This window comes from Sturnira hondurensis, unplaced genomic scaffold (assembly GCF_014824575.4).
Source record: "Sturnira hondurensis isolate 20B ecotype Veracruz unplaced genomic scaffold, ASM1482457v3 Scaffold0019835, whole genome shotgun sequence".
In the NCBI taxonomy this organism is placed as follows: Eukaryota; Metazoa; Chordata; class Mammalia; order Chiroptera; family Phyllostomidae; genus Sturnira; species Sturnira hondurensis.
The window spans coordinates 1,517,713-1,544,900 of record NW_028092466.1 but is presented as its reverse complement, the minus strand read 5'-3'; the positions used below and the strand labels follow the sequence as shown (position 1 = coordinate 1,544,900).

The following is a 27,188-nucleotide window of genomic DNA, read 5'->3' as shown; positions in this document are numbered from 1 at the left end:
GAGGTTCAGAATGAGTGCTTTGGAAGTTCCAGAATGAAGGAATCAGTAACTCTTATACCAAGGATGTGTTAGTCGATTACATCTCTGGTTTCCTCAGCTGTAAAAGTTTGGATGTTATATGCAAGTGTTTTTCTTATGTCTTATATACATCATCCCTGAATTATCACAAAATACACTCAAATTATATCTGGGCTTCCAGGTAGGTGTATAAACTGTGGGCAACCTGCCCTGTTGTCTTCCTTGGTCCTGTCCCACCTCACCTTTGCCATCCCATGAGAATAGGATGTCATCACAGAGAAATGGCTTGAGAGTCAGAAGACCTGTTCATTCTACTGGCCCTACCAGCATTTTTCTGTAGAACATGGAAAGATTTTTCTTTTCTTTTTATTTAAATTATTTTATTGTCCAGACTTCTGGCCAAGATGGAGGCATAGATGGAAACACTGTGCCCCCTCCCACAACTAAATTTAAAGACAGCGAAGTTTTAGAAACAAAAACACAGCCAAAACAATGAAAATTGAACTGTACAGAAATCCAACAACAACGAACCACTCAGCCAGACCAAATCACAACCCAGCAACTGGGTCGCCCAGCCCTGGTGAACACCTAAGGCTCCGCCCCTCAAACATAACAGGTGCAAACAGACCAAGCATTGTGACTCATAAACAGCTCAAAGCCCCAGAGCCTATAAGTCTAAGTGATCAGGAAATAGCACACCTCTCAGATGCACAATTCAAAACACTGGTGATCAGGATGCTCACAGAATTGGTTGATTTTAGCCACAAATTAGAGGAACATATGAAGGCTAAACTAATTGAAATGAAGGGAAATGCACAGGGAACCAATAGTGATGGAAAGGAAACTGGGACTCAAATCAATGGAGTGGACCAGAAGGAAGAAAGAAACAGCCAAACAGAAAAGAAGGAAGAAACAAGAATTCCAAAAAATGAGGTGAGGCTTAGGAACCTCTGGGACATCTTTAAACGTTCCAACATCTGAATTATAGGGGTACCAGAAGGGGCAAAGAAATAGCCACGAGTGGAAAACTTATATGAACAAATAGTAAAGGAGAACTTCTCCAGTCTGGCAAAGGAAATAGACTTCCAGGAAATCCAGGAAGCTCAGAGAGTCCCAAAGAAGTTGGACCCAAGAAGGAGCACACCAAGGCACATCATAATAGCCAAGATGAAAATGAAGGAGAGAATCCTAGAAGCAGCAAGGGATAAGGGGACAGTCACCTACAAGTCCGCTCCTTTTGGAGCGGATTTCTCAAAAGAGACCTTACAGGCAAGAAGGGGCTGGAAAGAAGTATTCCAAGTCATGAAAGGCAAAGACCCACATCCAAGATTGCTCTATCCAGACAAGCTTTCATTTAGAATGGAAGGGCAGATAAAGTGCTTCTCAGATAAGGTCAAATTCAAGGAGTTCATCATTACCAAGCCCTTATTATATGAAATGTTAAAGGGGCTTATCTAAGAAAAAGAAGATGAAAAATATGAAAAGTGAGAGGACAGCAAACTCACAGTTATTAACAAGCACACCTAAAACAAAAGTAAACTAAGAGGACAGCTAGGTCAGGAGCGGAACCATGGAAATGAAGAACACATGGAGGGTTAGCAACAGGGGAGTGGGAGGAGGAGAAGGGGGGAGAAGGTACAGAGAATAAGTAGAATAGACAGTAGGTAGAAAATAGACAGTGGGGAGGGCAGGAATACTATGGGAAACACAGAATCCAAAGAACTTGTGACACTTGGACATGAACGAAAGGGGGAGAATGGTGGGGGAGGGGCGTGCAGGGTGGAGGGGAGTGAAAGGGGGAATGGGACAACTGTAATGGCATAATCAATAAAATATATTTAAAAATTTATTTTATTGTCGTTCAGTTACAGTTGTCTGTATTTTCTCCCCTCCCCTCCTCTCCACCTGCTCCAAACCCACCTCCCTCCCTTACTTCCACCATCCCCTTTGGTTTTGTCCTTGTGTCCTTTATAGTAGTTCCTGAAAACTCTTCTTTCTGCTGTCTCCTGCCCCCTACCCTTTGGCTATTGTTAGATTGTTCTTAAATCAATGACTCTTAACCCGGAAAGACTTTTTTTTTTCTTCAAATCTCGGTTTTCTCACTTAAAACAAAAAGAATGGACCAGACCACTTGAAGTCTCTGAAGCTTCAGCTTCTTTAGTCTCTGCTCTGTGTTTTTGTCAAGATCTCATAGGGAGTTCGTGAGCTCAGCTGGTACCTCTGAAGGGTAGAGTGATGGGAGGGAAGCAGAAGAACCTTGGCTGGAGCCACTGCTTATGAGATAGCATCATCCCAGCTGCCAGCGTATCTACTCTGTATCAGTAAGGTGGCTACAGAGGAAGAAAAGGTATTAAATTAGAGGAAGAACAAAGTCCTTAGAAACTGTCTATTCTGTTTAACTTTTTGTGATTTCCCAAAGTCAACAACTTGTCTGGTTTTTATTTTATTTTATTTTATTAGTTAATTCTTGTCCAAGTTCAGTTTTCTGTCTTATATTCCCAGCCCTTGTCTATTTTTTTAAAAATTCCCAAAGAATGCATTTTCACAGAAAGTTCTCAACAGTTCATTATTTTTACTGCTTTTTCCCATAAAAATAAAACTCAAATCTGTTTCAGGACCAGGGTTCTCTCCACAAATAGAAGCTGTTTTACCTCCAGCCTCATTCTCAATCCTAAATCCAAATTCTAGAAATGTGTCAAGTGTAGAATACTAGGACCATTGCCCTCATTCCCAATTGCATGTGCCTTAATGATTTTCCTGGACCCTTTGTAAGACCTACTCCTGCTGGTTCATCAAAGCAACCATGAAGGAGAACCCCTCTGCCACCAAAGGGATATTGGTCCAGACATTAATCTTCACTTCAGACTTCGAGAAAACAAAAAACTGTCGTCTAATTCAGTACTGTTCAATATGTGCCCACAGCATAGCAACACCAGTGATCCTGAGAGCTCACTGCAGTACAGATTGCCAGTCTTCAACCTCGACTCACTCAGAATCTCTGGTAGTGGGATCCCAAAATCTATCTTTTGACAAGATACCTAGATGACTCTATGCATATTAAAGGTTGAATAGCACATCATTATGGGTTTTTTTTATGTTTTGAAATTCTATAACTTTATGATAATAATAAAGACTTGGAACTCAGAAAAAGCTTTGATCCATATAGCCTAACAATTTTAAGCAGCCAGCTTCAGTGAAGAGGTTACAACAAAAGTGAGTTTACAGAGAATTAAGCATTTAGGAAATGAGGAGACAGCTCATTTACACTATCTATAGGAAAGGTTAATAGAAGAGAATGTATGTGACTATGGGAAGGCATCATGAGGTTGAATCAGAACATTTAAAAATTGCACAAGACTGAATACATTAAAATTTGAAGAGAAAAGAGAATTGGGTAAGAACATGGACACAGAATGAGATCTCTTCCCTCGGGCACTGGAGCAGCACAGGAGGAGGAGCTTCTCCTTGGAAATTTCTTCGGAAGGCAAGGTGGAAACTATGGTGAGATCATCAAAAGGGACTGCCAAGGGAGATTTTCCTGCAGGGTCTCAGTGTTCTCAGTAATGTATGATGCAGAGTCACTGAATCTGGCAGGACAGGCTGGATTATGCTATGGTGATAATTGCAAGATCACCTTAAAATAGCAAAGTAAACAACCACAATTATTTACTGTTGTAATCTCTCATGATTCAGAGGCTCGACTGGACTCAACCAGATTGTTCTCGTTAAGTTCCCTCATGTAGTTGCAGTCAGGTGGTAGCTGAAGCTGGAATAATCTCCAAGGCTTCCTCACTCACCCGTCTGGTTGCTAATGCTGGTAGGGATCTGACAGGGGCTGTGAACTAGAACTCTCATGTGCATTCTCTCCATGTGGCCTGTGCTTCCTCACCACAAAGCAGCTGGGTTCTGAAAACAAGCATCTAGAGATCAGAAGAAAGAGACAAAAAGGAAATATTAAACAAGTGGGCCAGACAAAAGCCATATCATCTCATGTTATGTAGTTTCAGAAGTCACATAGTACACTCTCTGCGTCAGAGAGTTATGAAGTTCTGCCCAGGATCAGGGAGAGAGGACACAGACTCCACTGTCTGAAGGGAGTAAACCAAGGTTATCTTAGAAGAAAAGCATGTTGATGGAAGATACTGCTATGGCCATCCTTGGAAAATGTAACCTGCCACACTTTGGGTCAAGTGTCCATCCCTGGTCCCATATGGTCAGGGAACCCTGAAACTCATACTCCAAAATGGCTGCAATTGTCTACCCTAAAGTTATAGGCAATTTGCAGACAACATTGAGTAGGGTGAGCCCATGCACTGACAGCCTTTCTGTAGTGGGACACCCCCAAAGTGTTGGGAAAGCCTCCCATGAACACAGCATGTGGACTCCAGGAGTACAGTGAACAAGACATGCTAACAATAATAGATTCTGTGGGATTTCACTACAATAGTTCCCTATAACAGGGTGATAGTCTTAAACTGTCATTTCTTTTTACCCTTACTCTTTTCCCCACCAGTCCAAAAAAGCAACAGTAACCTCCATCTACCCCTAGGGGAAAATGGCAGGAGCCAAAGGATGACGTCTTTGTTACACCTTGACTTTCAAAATCAACTTTTGTCAAGCTCACAGTAGCAAAAATGTTCATGTATTTGCAAGAGCCACATACTGGATTGTTGGGGGACCACACTGCCTGGTTTCAGGAATTGTAAACCATCTCCCATGTCTAAGGCTGTGAGAGACCTCTGGAATGCGAGCCACTGAAGAGACAAGGCTTGTCTCTGGCAGCAGATGCTGCCCCTGCTTCATCTCCCTGCCCCCAAAGTATGGTGGGATGGTCAGAGACAGGTGAGACCCCTCAGAGGAAGGGCAACCTAGGCCAGACAAAATCACTTGGGAGGCCATCATGAAAGGATGGGAGGCCATCATGATGGACCCTCACCCCCCAGCTTTGACGAAGCCCAAGTCCCCATGTCCTCTGGGAGAAGCACTTCCTGGTTCTAATCCACTTAAGCCTAAAAACCTATGATGGAGAAGGCGGTGCAAGCCTTGTGCTGGGAATGGTGGGCTCCCTGGGTAATTAGGCCTGAGAAGGAATATGTGAAACCCTGTGAGGCTTGCTTTGTTTAAGAATGCTTTTAGTTAGATGATAGGGCCCAAGCAGAAAAAGGGTTTATGTTCCCAAAGTTCTGTAGCCTTTTAGCTGACCGGCCCTGATTTAGAGGAAGCCCTAATGGTTCTTTGTATACTATCTACTGTTTGCTGCTTGACAATGATTGATAAGCTGTACCTGAACTCCTGTGCAAAAATCCCAATAAAAGCCTGACTAGGCAAGGGTCAGCACACTCTCTCTTCCCTGGTGAGAGAGTTGCCCAGCCGCTGCAGTGCTCTCCCCTTGAGAGAGTGGCAAGGCTGTTCTGAGGCTCTCCCCTCTTGAGGGAGTAGCCTTGCTGGCCCTTTTCCTCCACAGGACTTGGTAGTCCGTGTGAATTCGTCTCATGTCTCATCCATGATGCCGCAGGCACTGCTTGTCAGTGCATGAGTCACTGGATAGAGTGTCTTCACTGATAATGAAAGTGAATCTCTGGATATCAGTGAGCCAAGCTGGATAAGAAACCACAGAATGGATTGCATGTAGGATGCAGTGGAGGAACACATCCCACTATACTGGACAGAGAGAAATACCTTCCTCTACCAAGGAAAGAAATTCCACAAGGATCAGAGAAGAGAGTACAATAGTAGTAAGTCTGTGTGCCTCTGAGAGAGCCTGGCCCAGGTCACCACCATGGGGTGGGCCAGTGCAGACAGTGGAAGAGGGAGGTGGGCAACACAGTCCTCTAGATAGATAACACAGCTTCCCACTCAGCTTCCTGCCTAGAATTCCGAGAGAAAAATTCCTGATGAATGTTCCATGCCAATATACGGCAGGTTTGGTAGCATGGAAAGAGTGATAAGACAGGTGTATATTAAGAAAGCACCTCCCCCAACCTTGAACTCCAGGCCCTCAGCCTCTAGATGAGACCCACCAGAAGACAGTGAGTGTTCTGGCTGGGAGTTCAAAAGCTGGCTCTGAACATTGGGTTGTAGCATTTTATAGTAAGAGGCGTTGGCTATATAAAGGGTTATTGAGCAATATTAGCAAAGTATAATCTATGTAAACCTCTGACAGGGATTACTTTGCTTATTTCTATGTGCCCTTCCCATAGGTCAGTGCAGCTTCTGAAGATGCTGAGCAGGACTGGTCTTGGTTTTCACTGTCACTCTGGGATGCCTGGGAAGCTGGGTCACCAAGAGAAAGTCAGCTTAGCAGTAAATCAAAATCATGTCAAAATATAGCAAAAAGAGGAAGAGGAAATGCCAAATCCCAAACACCTAAATCTGTCCTTCAAACTGTCACTTCTCACCACAAAATCTTAGAAATATATGCAACAAGAAGAAAGCAAAGTAAAGAAGCATTTAAGATTGCTGACGGCCGTGTAGAATTTTGGTGAACTCAAAATTCCACACGAAAGAACTGATGGAAGGTTCTTTTTTCTCTAGTCAACAGTTGGAGAAAGAATAGGAAGGAGGGAGAGACTCTACTGAAGTCCAGGGCACAGCTGGTTTAATTCGAGTGCCCAGGCCGCGTTAGACCTAGGCATGCTCCAGATCAACTTACATTAACCATGTGCGAGGAAGATCTCAAAGGACCAAGGGCTATTAGAGAGGAAAAAAAGAAAAAAGATGGCCTGACTTTTAGGAAGAAAGCCCACCCCAGTGTTGTTCATCCAACTCTGTGAGGAAGCATGCCTCCCAAGCATGGATGTTGGCAGCAGTGATGAAGGGAAGAGGGGACAATGTATTGTAGACAGCCAAGAGGCTGTGGTTACCACTCTGCTCTGGCTGGCCCTTCTCTCCACTGAAGAAATGCCCGCCCTGTTGACTTCTCTGGACGTGTGATGAAAGGGTTTCCCTGAGGTTCACTTTGGACAGGAATTTAATCGATCCAGCTCAGAGGTCCTCCGCTTTGGATTTAGGGTGGGCAGAGTACAGAGAGGTAGTGCAGGGGCTTGCTGTGAGCTTCCACTCTCTTGGAGACCAGACATTCCCCTCTCTTTCCATAATTTAAGAGATCACCTTAAGCCCATAGCCAACAAGGGGCACTCATGTCCTTTCCCTGGGAGGGGAGCAATGACGGGTCTGAGGATGCCCTCAGATTCTGTCCACTCCTGCATGGGCAGCATGGCAGGTCTTCTGATGCCCATGTGCACCAAAGATGAGAGCAGCTCACACCTCACAACAATGGGGAGTGTCTCTTTGATTTTGCTCTCAGAATCTGATGAAACAGGTCAAGCCAAGACAGTGAAAATTAGGTTTACCTCTAGGCCATACCAGGCCCATCAGCATCCTCTCTACTGTTCTCTACAGAAAGCCCCTCCCTCCAAATAAACTGATCCAGGCAGGGCCAAACAATATCCACCAGATAACATTCTGGCCCAAATAAAGTAGCAACTTCAATCTGAAATGAACACATTTGTTGCTATCCTGTGAGGTTTCTCATAATTAACCTTGTTGTTCCCACCGAAAAAGACAAAATCTTCCTGCTTTCACATTTCCCAGGGGGCTGGTCCACACACATGGGTTACCTATGTGGTCTACCACTTTGAACATGAAAGAGTGGAAGGGTGTTAGCTCTGGAGCCAGGCCACTACTATCTAGACCTTCTATTTAAACTCTTTTAGACAGCTCATCTGTAAAATGAGGATTATACTTGTGCTTAAGTCATTGCGTTTTCCCGAGGATGAAATGTGTTAATACATGTAAAGGCCTTAAAACAGTGCTTAGCACAGACTAAGCTCTCAATAAAGGTTAGAAGAGGTTGTGACTCACTTTCCACATACTGGGCATGTGTACATGTGTGCAAGGGTGGGATTACTAAATCTCCTCTCAGAAAGTGGCTGACTCCCTTTTTGTAACAAGCTCTAAATAAAGGGCCTTTGCTTTTCGCGTTTGGGTGGCCTTTGCTTATTTCCACGCAAGTCACTGAGACATGGGGTTTCTTTCAGCAGTTAGCATTATTTATTTAGAAAAATATAGTTCCCGAACCCCTTGTGAGCTCAGACAATTTGATTTCCTTTCTCCAAAGTAGAGGCCTGTGAAGAGTACAGCAGGGAGCGTTTCTCCACAAAGCCTGGCTCTCGAATGTCAGCGTGCATTGGAATTACCAGCAAGCCTTCTGAAAATACATATGCTGAGACCACTCCCAGAGTTTCTGTTGCAGTAGATCTTGTATTTCTAACTCATTCTCAGGTGCTAATGATGCTGTCTCCCCGGGATCACCCTTTGAGAACCACTAGCCCAGCCCTACAGTGAAATGGGCCTATTCATTCCACTCCAGGCCTCCTATCTGGCTGGGTCGGCCATTGGGGAGCCCTTGCACTTTCTCTTACTTCAATCATGACTCGGTATCTAAAGGAACTCTAAAGGAGCAAGAGGCAGTGGAAGTTTATTCTGCGCTTAAGGTCTCAGACTTCTCCAAACTAATGTAAATAAGAATGTCTGAAGAACAATTATAACAGCATATAAAATAAAATATAATTTAAAATGCAAATAAAAAAGAATGTCTGAAGGAATAGAGAGAGAGTAGAAACAGATGTGGGTAAGACAAAGTCTGAGAGAGAGAGAGAGAGAGAGAGAGAGGGAGAAAACAAAAGAAATAGAGATCCAGAAAGAAAAATTATAAGGGGGAAAAAAGAGTCAGCTCTCCCATTCCTTGGCCCTGCAGAAAGAAGAGCTTCCCAATAGCCCGGTGGTTCTTTACCCTGACAACACATTAGAATCATCTACAGATATTTTACCATGTCCCAAGGCTTGGGCCCCACACCCAGACACCGCTTATGTTACAAGCCCCTGAGGTGGGCCTGGCTGTTGGTATCTGTAAGTATCCTTAGGTGGTCATAATGTGTGGTTGCTGCTGAGAACCCCAGGTACACTCATCTCTAACCCCCTGGACAGCTTCTCTTGGTGGACTATATGTCTACTATATCCTAGAAGTGATTTGGCCTACCTGGTTCTGTTTCTGATCAGAAAGAAGTCATGGCTAAAAGAAAAGAAGGAGAATGAAAAGGAACTGAGATCTTTCTCTTTTCTGGAGGCAAACATGAAAAATCAGAAAAGTTATCTTTAAATATGAGAAAAAACAGCAATTAGCGAATTGAGGATTTTTTCCTCTTTTCCATCCCAGGTACAATGTTCATCATTACAACTCTTCTCTGCCCTAGCCCTCACTCTACATTCACCCAAGTGACCAGCTCAAAGGTGGACATAATTTTTCAGATTTTTGATAATATCTATATTACTTAATTCACTCATGCAACCATAACTGAATATACAGGGTCCAGCAGAAGTAACATCTGCTTGAGTATGGTTAGTAGGGTAATAATATGGGTGTAACAATTTATGGTTTTAATTTGAACATTCCACCTAAAATGTCATATAGTGTGCTTGAGTGTGATATTGTTATGTTACAGAATTATATGCTTATGATTTTGTAATAAAAAGGGCTGTTATTTGTGCCAGATGCTGTATATGTCACACACTTATAATCCCACTCTCACCAGAAGGCTTGATCCCCCAGGCCTCTTAGATGAGTGATTTCCTCCTAAATCAAGAGAACCATACCTAAGAACTGAAGCTAACATCAAGCCCTAAGAATTTCCACAATAACAACAACAACAACAAAAACAAAAACAGCCAAGAAGGTGTTTTTTCTGCAGATTTCCTTGTTCTGCCCACCAGTATCCTGGGGTGGAAAATGTACAGTTATACCCCAAAGATTATCAAAATTAAGTAGTGTGCAGAATTCATTTTTCTAAAATAGCACCATTGACTCTTCACAGCATATTTTTATAACACAAGTACACAGGAAAAGCAAGCAGGACTGGTATTGTTTAGCACATTTAATTATTTCTTTCATCCTTCTGGGAATTAAACATTGAATGGTGAATAAGCACAGGAAATATGCCAATATTAATTTCCGGTTTACTGCCATCAAAAGCAGGGTGAAAATCAAGAGCTAAGGCTGTGATCTGGAGTTGTTACATGATAACCAAAGTGACTGAAGGCTCGTCCTCCATCTCCTACAGAAACTGCTGCAGGAAGTACCCCTTCTAAGTTTTCTCTCTCACCTGCCTCTTTGATGGGTTCCTTCCCTCTTACCAATAAACATCTTCATGTCTCCTTTTTCTTTACCTGCCACTTGCCCCAGTGTGACTATTGTTTAAGAGGGACAGAAAACACAGCTCTAACTGGCTCACTCAGGAGGGGATATCTTTGCTCATGTAAAATAAATGAGAAGTCTGGTGTGAGGGCTGCACTCAAGCAGTCAGCAGGAACCTCTTTCTCCCTCTCTTGACTCCACTTGCACCATCTTGACTCCATTTTCAGATAACCCTTCCCCCTTGTGGTGCCAAGATGGCTGCATTAGCCCTGCCTCAGGTTCAAGTCCAAGAGAAAGTCAAAAGCCCTCATTTGCTCCAAACTAAACCAAAGCCTTGGGGCTGACTCTACTGTTCTGATGAGATCGGTTGCCCACTGCCACACTGGTGACTGCAGACAGGGGATGAATGATCTAGTCAGGTTAGGCCAAGTCACACACCTCAGTGCTAGCTTGGAACTTGAGCCTTACCTAAAGTACCTGGACTCGGGGTAGAGTAGGAGGCGATTCAGGGAGTAGAAGTAGTTTCCAAAAAAGAGTTGTGAGCAATCACTAGAAGGGTGAACGGATGCCAGAGTAAAATCACAAATAAACAAAATCAAGGGCAACCTTTCTGCTGATTTTTGAAAAACAGGGTAAGGACAGTATGAAAAGTGACTAGATGCAGAATGTAGACAGTGTTGAGTCTGATTCTGACACTGTCCTTTGCACATTTTATTATTGTTATTAATAACACATTTTGATTGTGAAGAGATGGTTCCCTCTAAGGACAGGGCTATATTCTATCCATCAATGCATCCCCAAGAAGTGTTGGATGAGTGCATCCCTGCTCTCAGAAGTGGGAGATCATTACTTCTACAGCCCACAGGGCACATTGGGTCATAAGAGAGAAAAGAAGGTAGTTAGTACCAGTAACAAGCCATTAATGAAAAAGCACATTATGGCTTTGTTGTTTAAAATTATCTGGACTCAGGGACTCTCCCAACTTCTCATTAGAATAACTAAGAAAACACACAAAGGAATGTTCTTCACTTTCACAGCTATGACTATTGGGTTATCTGACTTCAGGGTTTGCAAAGATGACCTTTTACCATAAAGAATATGGAAACCACCAAGACACATTCTGAATGCAACTTCATGAAACTGAGACTGCTTTATACCTCTGCTACCTTGAATCCTTCACCAGCTAAAAGGTTTTATAATATCTAATCTAAACTAAAAGTTGGCATATTTTTTTATGTAAAGAGAGAAATATTTCAGGCTTTGTGGACCATCCAGTCTCCATATAGTTACGACTACTCAACTTTGCCCTTGTAGTGTGAAAAAAAGCCATAGACTTTAATAATTCATAATATAATTCATAAATGAATACATACATAAATAGTCAATAAAATTTTATTTGCAAAAATAGGTGGCGGGTTGAATTTGGTCCACAGATTATAACTTGCTGACCTGTGATGTTAACCATAAGCTGAGTGTGTGAAATAATCAAAATCATATTCACCCATGCATACCCTCCACACTCTCCACTCTCATCATCTCCCTGTAGTCAGAAATAGAAACCCCCATAAAACAGTTCAGTGAGACTGGAGGTAGACTAATTCTGGGGTGTGCAGTAGAGAGTAGTATTTGTATGAGATGAAGGTGCATTTTCCATGGTCATGAAACTATGACATACAAGAGTTATATATTGAGAGAATGGGTATACAAATGGGAAATGGCCAACCATATATAAAAATGGAGCTCTGTTCCACAATCTGCAGCAACCTATCCAGAAAGCCAAACAATAATCCTAGTAGTAGTTGGCCCCAAATCTCCATGACCTGATTAATAACTGACAACTTCCAGACTTCCACCAAGATGGAGGTGTAGGTGGAAACACTGTGCCTTCTCCCACAACCAAGTTTGAATACAACAAAGGTTTAGTAAACAAAGACACAGCCAAAGAATAGAAAATTGAACTATACGGAAGTCCAACAACAACAAACCATTCAACTGGGACCGGTAAGAGGGGTGGAGCCAGCAGCAGAGCAGGGTCAGGCAGGAAAGATCCCTGACCCAGGCATGCAGGCAGCCAGGATAGCAGCATGGACCCAGTGAGGGTGCAGGGCAGACTGACCGAATTCACACGCAGATAAACCAGCAGAGCAGTGAGCAGTGAGACAGACTGCACAGGCCCCAGCAGGTGAACCCAGTGAGTACACACAGCGATGGGCTGACGGCAGTTGCATATTCGTGGGCAGTGGGACAGATGGTGTGGCCCCCGTGGCGGGAAGAGGCAGAGGGGACTGCCATAGCTCCCCTTTGACCATGCCCCCACATACAGTGTCACAATCCAGCGACTGAGTTGCCCTGCCCTGGTGAACACCTAGGGCTCAGCTCCTCATACATAACAGGCACGAACAGTCCAAAATATGGCTCAAGAAGAACTCAAAGCCCCGGAGCCGATAACTCTAAGCGACCAGGAAATAGCACACCTCTCAGATGCAGAATTCAAAACACTGGTGATCAGGATGCTCACAGAACTGGTTGATTATAGTTACAAATTAGAGGAACATATGAAGGCTAAACTAATTAAAATGAAGGGAAATGCACAGGAAACCAACAGTGATGAAAAGGAAACTGGGTCTCAAATCAATGGAGTGGACCAGAAGGAAGAACGAAACATCCAACCAGAAAAGAACGAAGAAGCAAGAGTTCAAAAAAATTAGGAGAGGCTTAGAAACCTCCAGGACATCTTTAAACGTTCCAACATCCAAATTATAGGGCTACCAGAAGGGGAAAAGAAACAGCCATAAGTGGAAAACTTATTTGAACAAAATAATAAGGAGATCTTCTCCAGTCTGGCAAAGGAAATAGACTTCCAGGAAATCCAGGAAGCTCAGAGAGTCCCAAAGAAGTTGGACCCAAGAAGGAACACACCAAGGCACATCATAATTACATTAGCCAAGATGAAAATGAAGGAGAGAATCCTAGAAGCAGCAAGAGATAAGGGGACAGTCACCTACAAAGGAGTTCCCATCAGACTGTCAGCGGATTTCTCAAAAGAGACCTTACAGGCAAGAAGGGGCTGGAAAGAAGTATTCCAAGTCATGAAAGGCAAAGACCCACATCCAAGATTGCTCTATCCAGCAAAGCTTTCATTTAGAATGGAAGGACAGATAAAGTACTTCTCAGATAAGATCAAATTCAAGGAGTTCATCATCACCAAGTCCTTATTATATGAAATGTTAAAGGGACAGCTAGATCAGGAGCGGAACCATAGAAATGATGAACACATGGAGGGTTAGCAACAGGGGAGTGGTAGGAGAAGAAGGGGGGAGATGGTACAGAAAATAGCACAGACAGTAGGTAGAAAATAGATAGGGGGGAGGGCAAGAATAGTAAGGGAAATATAGAATATAAAGAACTTGAGACACTTGGTCATAAACTAAAGGGGGGAGTGGTGGGGAGGGGGTGTGCAGGGTGGAGGGGAATGAAGGGGGGAATAGAACAACTGTAATGGTATAATCAATAAAATATATTAAAAAAATAACTGACAGGTTCCTTAACTTTTATCCCCAGTTCCAACATAGGAGCAAGCAGAGAAAGCCAAACACCTCTATCAATCATACAGGATGCCCCACTTCTAGTTATCCTGCCTACAGCTTCTCCAGGACAGCAGCCTCCACTAGGCCACACCTGAGCCGTCTCCTGTTGGGAACTGCTCTGCCTAGTTTCAGGAGTTGTAACTACCCAACCCCTCCATGGCTAAGGCTGAGTGAGCAACCTCCAGAATTCGAGCCAGAAAGAGACAAAGCTTGTCTCTGGTAGCATACACTGCCTCTGCTTCATCCCCCTGCCCCCAATGCATGGTTGGATAGTCAGAGACGGGTAAGACTCCTCAGAGGAGGGGCAACCTAAGCCAGACAGGATCACTTGAGAGGCCAACATGGAAGGACTCAGGGGGCTGCAACAAAGACGGAGTGATGGACACTCGCCCCCCAGATATTCTGATATAGCCCAAGTCCCCTGTCCTCTGGAAGAAGCGCTTCCTGGCTCTAATCCACTCAAGCCTGAAAACCTGTGATGGGGGAGGCGGTGCAGCCTCTTGCTGGCTAGAGCAGGATCTGGGGTAATCAGGCACAAGAAAGAGTTCCTAAAAGTCCTATGAAGCCTGCTTTGCTAAGAGTGGTTTCATTCATATGTTAAGGGTTTGAGCAGGAAATGAGTATGTCTCCCAAAGTTTCTGCAACCCCCTTTACCTGAAAGACACTGACTCAGACTAAGCCCTCAGATTTCTTTGAAATGTTATCTACTGTTTGATCCTCACTGCCTGTATTCCTGTGTATTACAACCCAATAAAAGCCCCTTGAGGAAGGAGCTCTGGGCCCTTTTACTCTGAGAAGTTGGCCACCTCTCCTCCCCAAGCAAATCATGTTTTAGTAGTGTTACTTTCATCCATGGCGAACAGGGAGACTTGAGGGCAAAGTCACCCCCACAGTCTCCTTTTTCCATAATAAAGCTTTCCCACACCGATGCCTCTTTTTGTCTCTGTGAAAACACAAGAGATGGCGGCCACTTCTCTTGCTATCAAAAGGTCTGAATAAATAGTCTTTCTTTGCTCTCACTTGGGTGGTCTTTCCAGTATGTTGTAGTTTTCCTATGTCTAAAACAAAGTGGCCTCGTGACATCCTATTCCATTTGTTATCAATCTGGCACCCCCATCCCTTATAAGAGAGGAAATGCCATTTCTCAGAATCCCCTTTACTATAAAATTCTTTGTTAGCATTCGTAAAAGAGTGAAACACACATGAGATCTGGAAGGGGGAGGTGAAAGGGATGCTGTTATTCACAGATTGAGTTACTAGATCTCACAAAAAACAAGTACAGGACAACTAATTAAATTTTAATTTCACGTAAATAATGTTTTAGTATTGTACACCCCATCTTCCCATGTAGTCTTATGCACTATTTGGGACATCTTTATGCCAAAAATATATTCTGAAATTCAGATTTAACTGGCATCCTGTATTTTGTCTGGCAATCTCATTTATCCTGGAGGACATAGCAGCCAGCCTGGGTGCCTCTGCAGATCTCACCAAGGACTCCCGCATGCTTCTGCAGACATGCACTTTTGGAGATCTCTCCTTGGGTCCTGCTTTATGGTCCTGATACAGGGGTGCTATGGCTTCTCATCTCCTCTGTAGATTCAGTCTACTTCACACACTCCAGGGCTGCAAGCTGATGCTGAGGACAATTTTTCTGATACTCTAGCTATAGCCTTTCATACTGTCCCTTCCCACCTCTTCCCATAGCCACGTGAGCTCTAATTTCTCTATTAAACCCCTTATTTCTATCATACTTGGAGTGGCTCTGATCAAGTGGAGCTTGATTACTCCTATATCCAGTCACCAATAGAAAACAGCCTTGCCAATTCAAGGTAGTTCAAATGCTTCTTTCTTTTAATCACTTTTTTATTTTTCAATGAGAGTTGATATACATTATAATATTAGTTTCAGGTCTGCACCCCAGTGATTAGACAGTATATAACTTACTGAGTGATCACCCTGATGAATCTCGTACCCATTTGACATCACACATAGATGTTAGGATATTACTGACGATATGCTCTAAAGAGCTTTGCAGACAAGAGAAAGCCAAAGGAGTTCACTGCCACCAAACCAGTATTCCATGAAATATTAAAATGTTTTCTTGAAGAAGAAGAAAAAAGAAGACCAATCACTTCTGATGTCAGTGTAGGCTTCAAAATTCTTTCCTTTTCCTCTCTTTTCTGGAGAATTATTAAGTCCCTGGGGGCCTGTATATCTTCCTGTCATCAGGAGCAGGTTTACATCTGTACCTTGTTCTCAGTGACATACAAACCACCTTGTAACCAAGCACGGTCATCCACCAATGCCTCTCGGCATTACAGGTGCCTATACTGTGTCTTTCTCAGCCTGATGCCAAACAGGCTCTCAGAGCCTTTCTCTTCTCCTCCTAATCATCCTACAAAGATCTTAAAAAGCGTCAGCCCTTATCTGGAACATGCCAGGGCAGATCAGCACTGGGAGGCTGCCTTCCTATTACTCTCTTTAAACCCCGCCCTTGCCAGATGCTGCTCTGACACCAGAGACTAAGTTGGATAAGGGCTTTTCCATGTGTTTGCAGTTTCCCGTGTTTTCCCTGGAAAGTCAGGTTCAAATATCCCTTTCTCCTGGACACTCAAGCATTTCTGTAGTAGTTGTCACGCTGGCCCCTTCCCTGGACTCTCCTAAAAGGGTCAAGAATTCTATAGCCAAGTCTTCCTCCACTTTGCTTCTCAAGCCTTTCTCCCCATGATAGAAAGAGTTGAGTCTCTTCCTAAGGAAATCTGCTTATCCTATAGCCATGCACTCTTTCCCAGCTGCAGTTTAGCATATACATTCTGACCTCACGGTCCTCCAGACTGCCCTGCATATTCAAAGCCAAGCACTTGGAAATAAAATAAATGAGCAATACAACATAAACCCTTTCTCCTTCTGAAGTGTTTCACTCTTCCAATAAAAGAAAAGAAATAGCATGGCTTGCAAGACTATTGTCTCTGCTTGCTATGTGTTTAAAAACCATTCAGACATTCAATGGACTATTTTAGACTGCATCCACACTCCCCTATGGCATTAAAATGTCACTAACTCAGTGAAGAGCCACAGGACATCAAAACACATAGGAATAAAAAACCTCAATTAGTATTCTAAAATGTATCCCCTACTTGTAATTGTTAGCACACTCTATCAGTTTGCATCACCAGAAACCCAGACCAGAAAGTGCAAATGGAAAGTAAGTAATAATCAAAGATTCCATAGAACAATCTTTCCTGCTGCGAAGAAATACATCGTTATGAGAACCGAAAGGGCTCTCATAATTTCAGGCAAAAATCAATTCAATGGGACTTTAGCTTTATTTTACAACTTTTTTTTTGATTCTCAAAAAATAGAGAGAGAAAAAATTCTTAAACAATCATGTTGTTTTAAAATGTTACCTACAAAGGAACAAAAATCAAGCTGGCTTCAGACTTCTCTGCAACACCAAGTTTCAGAAAGCAGTGAGCAATTCCTACAGAGGAAGGGAAAACAGGTATTACCTGAAAATGTTATACCTACCCAGTTCTGAGCTGGAGGTATGGATTTGGGGGGCATTAACATAAAGGGAAGAATTGTTATCTTGAATGAGTAAGCTCTTACAAAAAGAGATTTTAAAGTGAGAAGCCCGGGTGCTCTGAGAGATGTCTAAGCAATGCCAATATTGAAGGAACACACAAAAGGCAGCAGTCAAGAGAATGAGAGGGCGCTTGCCATGGAAGTCAAGAGAGTAGAGCAGGAGTGTTTCCCCACAAGGAACCTGAAATATCCTGGGTTGAACAGAGCAAGAAGTAAAGTAAGATAGGGCTGAGCACCACCTGCTGAATGTGATAACAAAGAAATCACCAGTAACAGACCTAATTATACAATTGGTAAAACTAATCAATTAAAAATTTAAAGATATCTGATGTATAATTTTGTAAATCTAATAGATTATTACCATTTATTCCCAGTAACTGAAATGAATTGCCTCACAACATTCAAAGGACAAGAAATGCCACATTTATCCCTTTTATTTTTTTAAATTGTGACACTTTGTACATTGTACACACATACAATATTATGCATATAAAGAATAATATAATACATATGTACAGTTTAAGAAGAGTGATAAAATTAAAACCCATAATCCAGGTTAAGAAAAAAAAACATTAACAAGAATATAAAAGTTCCCTGTGTGGATGTTACCATCCCATAGCTCTTTGTCCCCAATAATAAGTAACCAAAATCTGAATTTTGAGATAATTATTCCTTTTTTCTAGATTACTATATATATGTGTGTGTCTAACAAAATACTGTTCATTTCACTTTATTTAAACCTCTAATAAATACACAGAATGTATTCAGCTGCAACTTGTCTCTTGTTTAACATTATGCTTTGAGATTCTTTCACATTGATGCATAGAGTTATAGTGCATTCATTTTCAGTGCTGTATAGTATTGCATTCTATAAATGGTATACATCATAATTTATTTATCTGTTCTATCATTGATGAACACTTGGTTTGTTTCTCATGATTGTGTTCTTGTGAACAATGCAACAAGCAATATCCTTACACATGTCTGCTGGATGGAGCCCCACACAGTCTAGGCTCTCCTGTACATGTATCCAATACATCTGCCCATTTGTGTCTGATGTCTCACTTACTGGCATCCAAGATGGCTGCTGGAAGACTACTATAACAATGCATGCAGATTCTTGAAATTAAAATTTCATCATTATTTTGAAATATTTTATATAGAAAGATTGGCTTATAGTCAATGCCCATTAGCAGCATCACAGAAATTTCAACATAACATTTGTCAAGGAAGAAGAGCTGTTAAATTCTATATATATAATGTCAGCTATTAATTTTTGAATGTTTGTAAAAGGTGTTAAGTTTTGCATTACTTGCTTGTGTGAACAAATTTCTTGTTAATGATGACCACCCACAATTTAAAGAGACCATTATAAAAAACTCTTAAATATAAATTATGCGGAGCCATTTCAAGCAAAAAAAAGGAATATAAAAAATGTTATGTTCTAGGAAATGAGTTAAAGTTTCTATTTTTTAAAAAGGAAATTTCATTTGAACAATTGCAAAAATTCAATATCTTCCTTAACACCTTTTGTAGTAAGTACCCAGCCTTTGAGATGGCACACAGTGATTCTCGTTTCATGGTATGCATGCCCTGGCGTAGTTTTCTTTCACAATGAATAGGGTGGACCTCTGTAACTAATAGGATTATTATGAAATGACAGTGTGTGACTTCCAAAGCTAGGTCACAGAGATATTGTGGCTTCTGTCTTGCTCTCTGTTAAGTCATTTGGTCTAGGGAAAGGAAGTCACAGTGTTATCTGAATGTTCAAGTAGCCAATGGAGAGCTCCACCTGCCAACAGCCAGCACTGACTCATCCACCTTGGGAGCAAGCCATCCTGGAAGCAGCTCCTCCAGCCCCAGTCAAGCCTTCAGATGTTGCAGTCCCTGAGGGCACCCAGTCTGAAACATTATAAGATATCCTGAGCCAGAATCGCCCAGGTAAACTGCTCCTAAAGTTCTGATCCACTATAAACCATATGAGATAAATGTCTATTACTATTTTAAATGGCTAACTTTGGAAGTAATTTGTTACACAACAATAAATAACTAATACACATTTTTTACTTTTGTTGCCATAATTACACAATAATTATTGTATAATAATTATTTATAATGATTAATTGCATATAATTGTTTGCAATGACTGTCAATAAATCCCATATGGATGCCCCCATCACACCCCAATGAGTAGACTATGGTGTGATGTTGGAAGGAAAAAACGCAAAAGGTAGGATTGCCAGTGTTCAGAAGCCTTTACTCAGGCAGACATCTTTGTCATCTTCATAGGCTCCTGTGTTTCTATTTTTATGTAAATTAGAGCAAAGGAATGAAGAAAATTAAGAGCAAAACAGGCCATTGTGGAGGTGGTAGAAACTTTATTTGCAGGGTGTGCAGGAACTCAAAGTCCCTAAATTCACTCTATATATTGTACAAAACATGGGTAGGGTCGATGTGTTTAGAGGTCCTAAGCATTAAAACAGCAACAATGCCTTCCTATGTTCAAAGAAAAATCTCTTAAAAAGTGAATGTGTAAGAAGCAACCAACTCTTCTATTTTTCCATGATGCTTTTGTTTATGTGCCAATGATCAAATCCATCTTAAAAATTGTTTTAATGCTTCTGCTTTGTCCCTTTACTTGTAGTTGATCTGCCTATTGTTTAATCTAGCAATGATAAAACAATTTACAAAAATAAGAATTCATTTTCTAATGTGGACATTTTCATCATAGCCCCTCTCATTCCCCAGTTATTGTAAAATCAGTCATTTTTACATTCCAGCTACAAGTTTTTTCTGAGTGGCTATTGTTAGCTGAGCTGCCTTTGGCAAGTGCTTATGCTGTTAATATTGCTCTAAAGGCCATATTACATGTTATTTGTCACCCAGAAATTCTAAAGTCTCTGGTCGGTGACTAAAAGCAGGGTGACAGGGCAGAAGGGAGCTCCTTTCAGACCTGCAGGCCTCAGGCTGCTCAGGTTGTCCTTTTCCTTGTCCCATTTACACCTTACATGCATGTAAAGGGCCAAGCTATCTACATCCTCATGGTGGAGAAGGACTTGGTGCATGACAAATGCTCATTTCTGAAGTCAGGAAAGGTGCTTCATTTTAGCCATTTTTGAAAACAATGTCCAGACTTCTGGGCAGGATGGGAAGGCTCTGAATGTCCAACATGTTACTACTGCTTTGCTAAGAGCTGATGTGGCCATATTCATGGAACTCCAAGTGATCTCAGAGTTTGAGTCCACACACTTGAGGCAAAGACAAAGGTAGAAACTAAGAATGTATTGTTTTTGTAATATATATTAAAATACTGAAGCTGAACTGTTCAATATAAAAGCTACTGATAGAAATTAAAATTAAATTAAAAAACCCAGTTCCTCAGTCATACCAGTACATTTCAAATGTTAAAAAGCCATATAAGCACTGTTTTAAAGTATTTGTCATCAAGAAATAAAACTTCGTCGAGTTCCCTTATATCTATTTTATGATTTCACATTGTTTTAAAGTTTGAATTACACATTTGGGAAATAGGTGGGAAAGCTATAATATTTTCAGTGCCTGGAGACCTCTAAAGAATGTAATCTGACCCTAGCCAAGAGGATCCTTAACAGCATTTATATCCTTGACCTCTCCTCCACGCACCATATCAATAAACCATTGTCCAAGACAATAAACCTGAGTACCTCCAGTCCTAGAGACCATTCACTAAACCGGAGCGTGGGTTGGTGTCTTAGCAACAGAGACGCTCTACCACCCCTTCCCCCGCCGTCCCTCTCCTACCTTATTAGACCGCAAGGGGAGGGGCCAGGAGTCCTGTGCCCAATAGGAGGGGAGCAGAGGAGGGAGTCCTGACCGCGTCCCCGTCGCTAGGGAAACCTCTGTAGCCAGAGTTTTCGCGGGATGCCGAGCGCCGAGGAGCTGGTGGTGCTGGCTGGAGAGAACTTGGACCAGGAACCTGGCAGGGACCCGCGCCTGCGACTCCTGAGGGCCTACGTGACCCAGAGCCTGCAGCCGGCTGCCGGCGCCTGGGAGCGCTGTGCGGGCACAGCCGAAGCAGAGCAGCGGCTCCACGCCTTCCTGGGCCAGGATGCTGCGCAGGGGCCTCAGCCGCTGCTGGTGGTGTGGCCCGGGCCCGGGGGCCTGGCGTTGTGGCCGGGGCTGGACGGGGGTCCTGAGTTCGACCCCCCTTGCGCTAAGGGGCTTTTTTTCCTGCGCACCAGGTCCGAGCTGCCTGGGTCCAATAGCCTCCGGGGCGCGGTGCTTTGCGGGGACGTGCCCGCCGCACCTCTGGAACACCTGACCACGCTCTTCTCCGAGGTGAGGGTGGGTAGGTGACACTGCGCTGGCGGCCGTTCGGGAGGGGGAGGGGCGGACCTACGGGGCGGGGACGGGGCCATCGGGAAGGGGCGGAGCCATAGAAGAGCCCAGACTCCAAGCGGAGTTTGAAGCCGTAGGAAAGGGGAATAAATGGAGGCGGGGCTGGACGGAGGACAGGAGTATGGACACCTGAGAGGCGAGCTGGGGAGATCTAAGGGCCCGGTCAGAGTGGGACTGTGAAGGGTGTAGGACTTGGTAGGGTTCAAGCAAAAGTAAAGGGGAGGCCAGAGTCCTAAGAGTTCCTGGGGCCTGACCTCTTTTTAAGGCTATAGTATCTCTTCCGAGTGGCACTGGGGAAGACCGGAAGTGGTGAACAAAAGGGCATTTCTGTTGGGTCACTAAGGCTATAAACAGTGTTTGCTTCTGCGGAAGGTTTAAAAGGGGTAGATGATTTGGTTTTGATTTTCATCTCATTCATCCCGCAGCCATGAACCAAAGATCAGACCTGTGCCCAGACACATTGGGGCATCCACTTGGAAATGTGCAACAGGCACTGAGAGGGGCCTGCTTGGCACTCAGGGAGGAGGGTCTCCAGAGGTGTGGATTTTGGATTGCTTTGGTGGCCCCACAAGAGAGCCGAGAAAGCCAAGGGGGTTCTGAGGGGGTGCCCAGGAGAGATTGCTGAGATGTTTAGACCTTTCTGGAATGGGAGTACACTTGCCCGCAGATTGAATGTGTGTGCTTCTTGGAGCTTGGTGTCCTGGATCTTGCAGGTTATGAAATAATATTTACAGAGTAATAGCTAAATGATGTTTCATGTGACAGGTGCTATGGAGAATATCAAAGAAATAAATACAAGATCTCATCCATGAAATTAATCATAGTCTTAAAAAACTTAAAACTAGTCTGACTGGGGTGGAGTCAAATTGGCCCCAGTGCTGGGCTTTGGTCCTGGAGGCTCTCCACTAAGTCAGGTGTTAGCCCCTTTGGTTGCTTTATTAGGAGGCAGTGGGAGGAGAAAATTTCTGGTAAGGGTCTGGGATGACACAAGGTCTCAGGAGGCCTGTGAAAGCTAGGTTTCTCAATAGATATGAAAGTAATTCAGCATTTTAACAACTGGAATGGTTTTGCTGTTCTGCATTGTCTGAACAATATCCCTGCGGAAGTCCAAGCTTGGATCAAATCCCCTTGTGAATGATGGGGAGACACTTGTGTGTTGTGAGAACCATGCTTATCCTCAAGTGTTGAACTTGAGAGCTTAGTGTCCTGAATCTCTGAAAAAAAGAGAAGAATTAGGAAAAATAGAGAGCGAGGTAACTTTCAGGAATGGGAAGCAGATTGAACAAAGATTCCTAGATGGAACTATACCTAATGTATGTGGGAGACAGCAGTTCCATCTTGGTTTTGCGTCATAGCCAAAGAAATGAAGTCCTGCAAACAAAAGTAATTCTAAACTAATCCAAACCCTCAAATGTTCGAGAATTTTGACTGATGCCTTGAAAAGAGATTGGAAATAAACTAAACGTTCATCACTAGGCTGCTGGATGAATGAAGTAAGGTCCATCCATAATTAAGAGGAATGACTGATGTGAAAGTCCTTAAGACAAACACATAAGAAAAAGTTCATTCTCCCAACATTTTCCAAGTGAAGAGTACAATACGAGGGAGACCTCCCAAAAAGAGAATTATCTTCTGGAGGGCGAGCCCTTTGTAGTATAGGCTTCTCCTGCTAGGTAAGTATTCTAGGAACCCATCTACATCAGTGTATCACCTGGCATTGTTGTGAGAGGCTGTTCGGCTTCAATGAATTTTTTTGAAAACTCAACGCATTTACCCATTTTGCATGGGTGATTTATAAAGCCACCTGCTCACATTGGCCAAAAACAGCATGACCCCTGTGCCCCACCCTCCATATTTACCTGATCTTGCCCCAAGTGACTTTTTTTTTGTTTCCCTGGATGAAAAAAGTCTTTCAATGTGAAATGTTTTGCCAATGTGGAAGAGGTGAAACAAAAAAAAAATGGCAGAAACACTAAAAGGCATCACAATTGATGAGTTCAAAAACTGTTTTGAGCAGTGGAAAAAAATGTCTTGATAGGTGTATTACAACAAATGGAGAGTACTTTGAATGTGACTGCAGTTTAAATGTGTAAGAATAAGTACATGGTTTTTTATGAGTAAATTCCAGGTTTTTTGGGTCCCCCCCCATATTGTCAATTTCATGCAATGATTGTGCAACAGATTCTTGGACCCCACCCTCATTTTGCATGAGTGAAACTCTATACCCATGAAACAACAATTATCTGCCTCTTCCTCCCTCCTCCCCCTGACGGCCACCATTCTAGTTTGTCACATGAACTTGATCACTTCAAACATCTCATGTAAGCGGAATCATGTAGTATTAGCCATTCCATGACCGGGTATTTCACTTCACATAATGTCCTCAAGGTTCATCCATATTTTAGCATATGACAGAATTTCCTCCCTTTTTAAGGCTGAAATATATACACATATGTACCTACACACACCACATTTTTTTCAATTCATCTATGGGTGGACATTTAGGGGTTTTTTTTTAACCTCTTGGCTATTTGGATAATGCTGTAATTTAAGATAATTTTTTAAAGGTTCAGAATTTTGTGAATTGTATGTTACCATTTCTGATAAAAAGAAAGGAGAGAGGGAGATAAAAGAAGAGTAGAGGAAGAAGAAGGGAGGTAAGGAGAATAAGGGAGAGAAGAAGGAGGGAGAAAAGGGAGAAAGGAAGGGGAAAGGGAGGGAGGACGTTCACTGAGAGAGTGGTCCACAAGGGGAACTGGGTGTCTGAGGTACCAGGCTAGGAGTTTCCACTGTAAAAGCTCTAATAATTCTAAAATTTACACCAATGCATTATCTATTGAAAAACCTAAACAAAATTATTTTTAAATATGTCCAGGCCATATTTTTAAATATGTCCAGGCCTCATTTCTCAAAACCTGCAACAGTGATTCTTAAGCTCTTCAACCACCTTTCTCCCATCTTCTTTCATATACCCTGGAAGTGATCCAGTGCCCCCTGAGAACTCTGCTCACCCCCAGCCCAGAAACCCGTCCCTCCCCTTCTGTCTTCTGTCTTCTCTGTACTGTGCAGATCAATCCCCTAGTCCTTCCACCTCTTCACTAGGCATCACTAAACCAAAAAAATCCCACCTGCCTGAGAGAAGTATTCCTCTGCTTTATGTGGGGGCAGGTGGGGGAGGGTGCATAAAGTGTAATGTTCCTACCAAAGTAGGAAGTCCTCTCCCAGTCACTTTGTTCACTACTGCCAGCTTATCTGTCCTAGAGCTCTGAAACTTGAATGTCCTTTTGAAGTGCTGTGTTTTGTAGAGGGAGCCTGGGATTTGGAATGTGATGGACCTCGGTTCTAAAACTGGTTCTGTCACAAGCAAAACTGAAACAGACTCATAGATACTGAGCACAGACTGACAGTTGTCAGGGGAGGAGGTGGGGAGCTGGGTGAAAAAGGTGAAGGGATTAAGAAGCACAAACTGGCGGTTACAAAATAGTCGTGGAGATGTAAGGTGCAGCACAGAGAATATAATCAATAGTATTTTAATACTATGTATGGTGCCGGGTGGGGACCAGAGATATCAGGGAGAATCACTTTGTAAAGTATAGGGTTGTCTAACCACTATGCCATACACCTGAAACTAATACAGTTACAGTGAATGTAAACTGTAATTGAAAAATAAAATTTTAAAAAAGGACTAAGTTTAAAAAATAGGGTAAATAGGGAATAAGTTATAATAATATGCTCTATTATCCAGCTAAATGCTTTTTCTCTGAACATAATTTTCTGTTTGGGTGTTTCAATCTGGAAGGATAAGCTAAATAGAAGGACTAAGCATCAAAAAATATTGATATATTAAAAAATAAGCAACTGGTTCTGTCAAATTCATCAGCATGATGTGAGCAGGTTAGCTCACCTCTGTCAGGGTCAAACTACCCTGTAGGGTTCTGATGAAACTTAGTAGTGATATGTTAGGACAGCTGGAACGAAGTTATGTTACAGGTAACCCATAAAGGACAGGAATTACTGTCACTCTACATCCCACTTAAAAGCTTTCTCACTCTCCTAACCCGTCCTCGTCTCCTTACTCTGCCCAAATCCAGTTCTCCTTGGGGTGCTCTGCTGCATGGCCAAAATCTCTTCTCTCACTCTGTGATGCTCTTACTTCTTTCTTGGTTTAAAAAAAATGGAGACAATGAAATTTCCACAAACTCTTATACCTACCCCATATGCCGCTATCTGTAGGCATGTCCGACCACTGCCATTCCTTCCATTGCTGAGATGGACTGTCTGCTGTCATCTGATGCCAGCTGTAAAACCAAAACTGCCTGTGCTCTGAATCCTCTCATTCTCATCTTGAGGAGATAGCACTGGCAATTCTCCCCTCTGTCTTACATTCTCATTTTTTCCCTCTCCGCTAGATAAATCCCATCACACAAAATCCTCATTCCTCCCACCATCTATCATCCCATCTCTACGGTCCCTTTACAGCAAAATGTCTAGCATATGTGTCTGTCCCTACTGGGTCCCATTCTTTTTCTGTTTTATCTTATACTCATTTGTCAGGTGTTTACCCTCATACTTCATGGGAGAGAACTTAAGGAGCCTCTATATGTCACTGCCCACCTTCACTCTCAGTGTTTTCCCTGCTTGACCTGTGAGAGAGCAGGATTTGGCCCAGCTCCTGACGAGCTTCTCCTTCTGGAAGAACTTTCTTCACTTGGGCTCGCAGGACACTAGTCTTCTGGTTTCCTCCTGTCCCCCTGGCCATTCCTTCTTAGTTTTCATAGGAGATAGCACTTCTTCTTTCAACTTCTTAAAATGGGAGGGCCCCAGAGCTCATTCCTTAGACTTCTTTTCTGCTTTATTCCTTTGGGGTGCTCATTCAGTTTTAGAGTTTTACAAACTGTCTGTATCTGGCACCTCCCAACTTTGTCATCTCCTGCCTTCTCTGCTCCTCTGAACCCCCAATTGCCACAACCAGGTGACTACTCAGTTTCCCTAGTTGAAAGTCCAATAGATATATAAAATTCTAATGTGTCAGAAAGCATACTCCTGAACATCCCTCGAGAACTGACTCTACTCTTATCTTCTCACATCAGTTAATGGCAGCTCCATTCTTCCTGTCGCTCAAGTCTCGAAACTTGGAGTCATCCTGATGCCTGTTTTTTTTTCTCATAATCCCACAACTAATCCATTAAAAAATCACATAAACTGAGCCTTCCACATTTATGCAGAATCAGACCACTTCTTACTGACTCCCCTACTCCTTCCTGTGCCAAGCCACTGTCTTCTGTATAATAGTAATAACTTGCTATCTGATCTTTTTCCACTTTCCCCCCTATAGTCTTTGCTCAACTCAACAGCTGGAGTGATCCTAATGTGTCACTCCCTTGCTCAAAACCCTTCAATGATTTCCATTTCTCTGAGAGTAAAAG

At 42.7% G+C, this 27,188-nt stretch overlaps 1 protein-coding gene and 1 long non-coding RNA gene across 6 annotated transcripts in view; both read left to right on the top strand.

Annotated features, from left to right (window-relative positions):
- Positions 1-1,364: 1,364 nt before the first annotated feature.
- Positions 1,365-15,912, top strand: LOC118974710 (uncharacterized). The gene is made up of 2 exons (XR_005063946.1): positions 1,365-1,410; positions 15,841-15,912. It is a non-coding gene; the product is annotated as an uncharacterized LOC118974710 (long non-coding RNA).
- A 5,301-nt stretch (positions 15,913-21,213) lies between these two features.
- DNAH9 (dynein axonemal heavy chain 9) overlaps positions 21,214-27,188 on the top strand; it is a 393,611-nt gene continuing 387,636 nt past the window's right edge. For 3 of the 5 annotated variants that reach the window (XM_037028294.1, XM_037028293.1, XM_037028292.1), the window contains exon 1: positions 21,215-21,702. In XM_037028294.1, the coding sequence (XP_036884189.1) occupies positions 21,286-21,702 (417 nt within the window). In that variant the 5' untranslated portion in view covers positions 21,215-21,285. Of the gene's footprint in view, positions 21,703-27,188 lie in introns of all 5 variants that reach the window. The other 2 variants (XM_037028297.1, XM_037028295.1) reach the window with 1 other exon arrangement.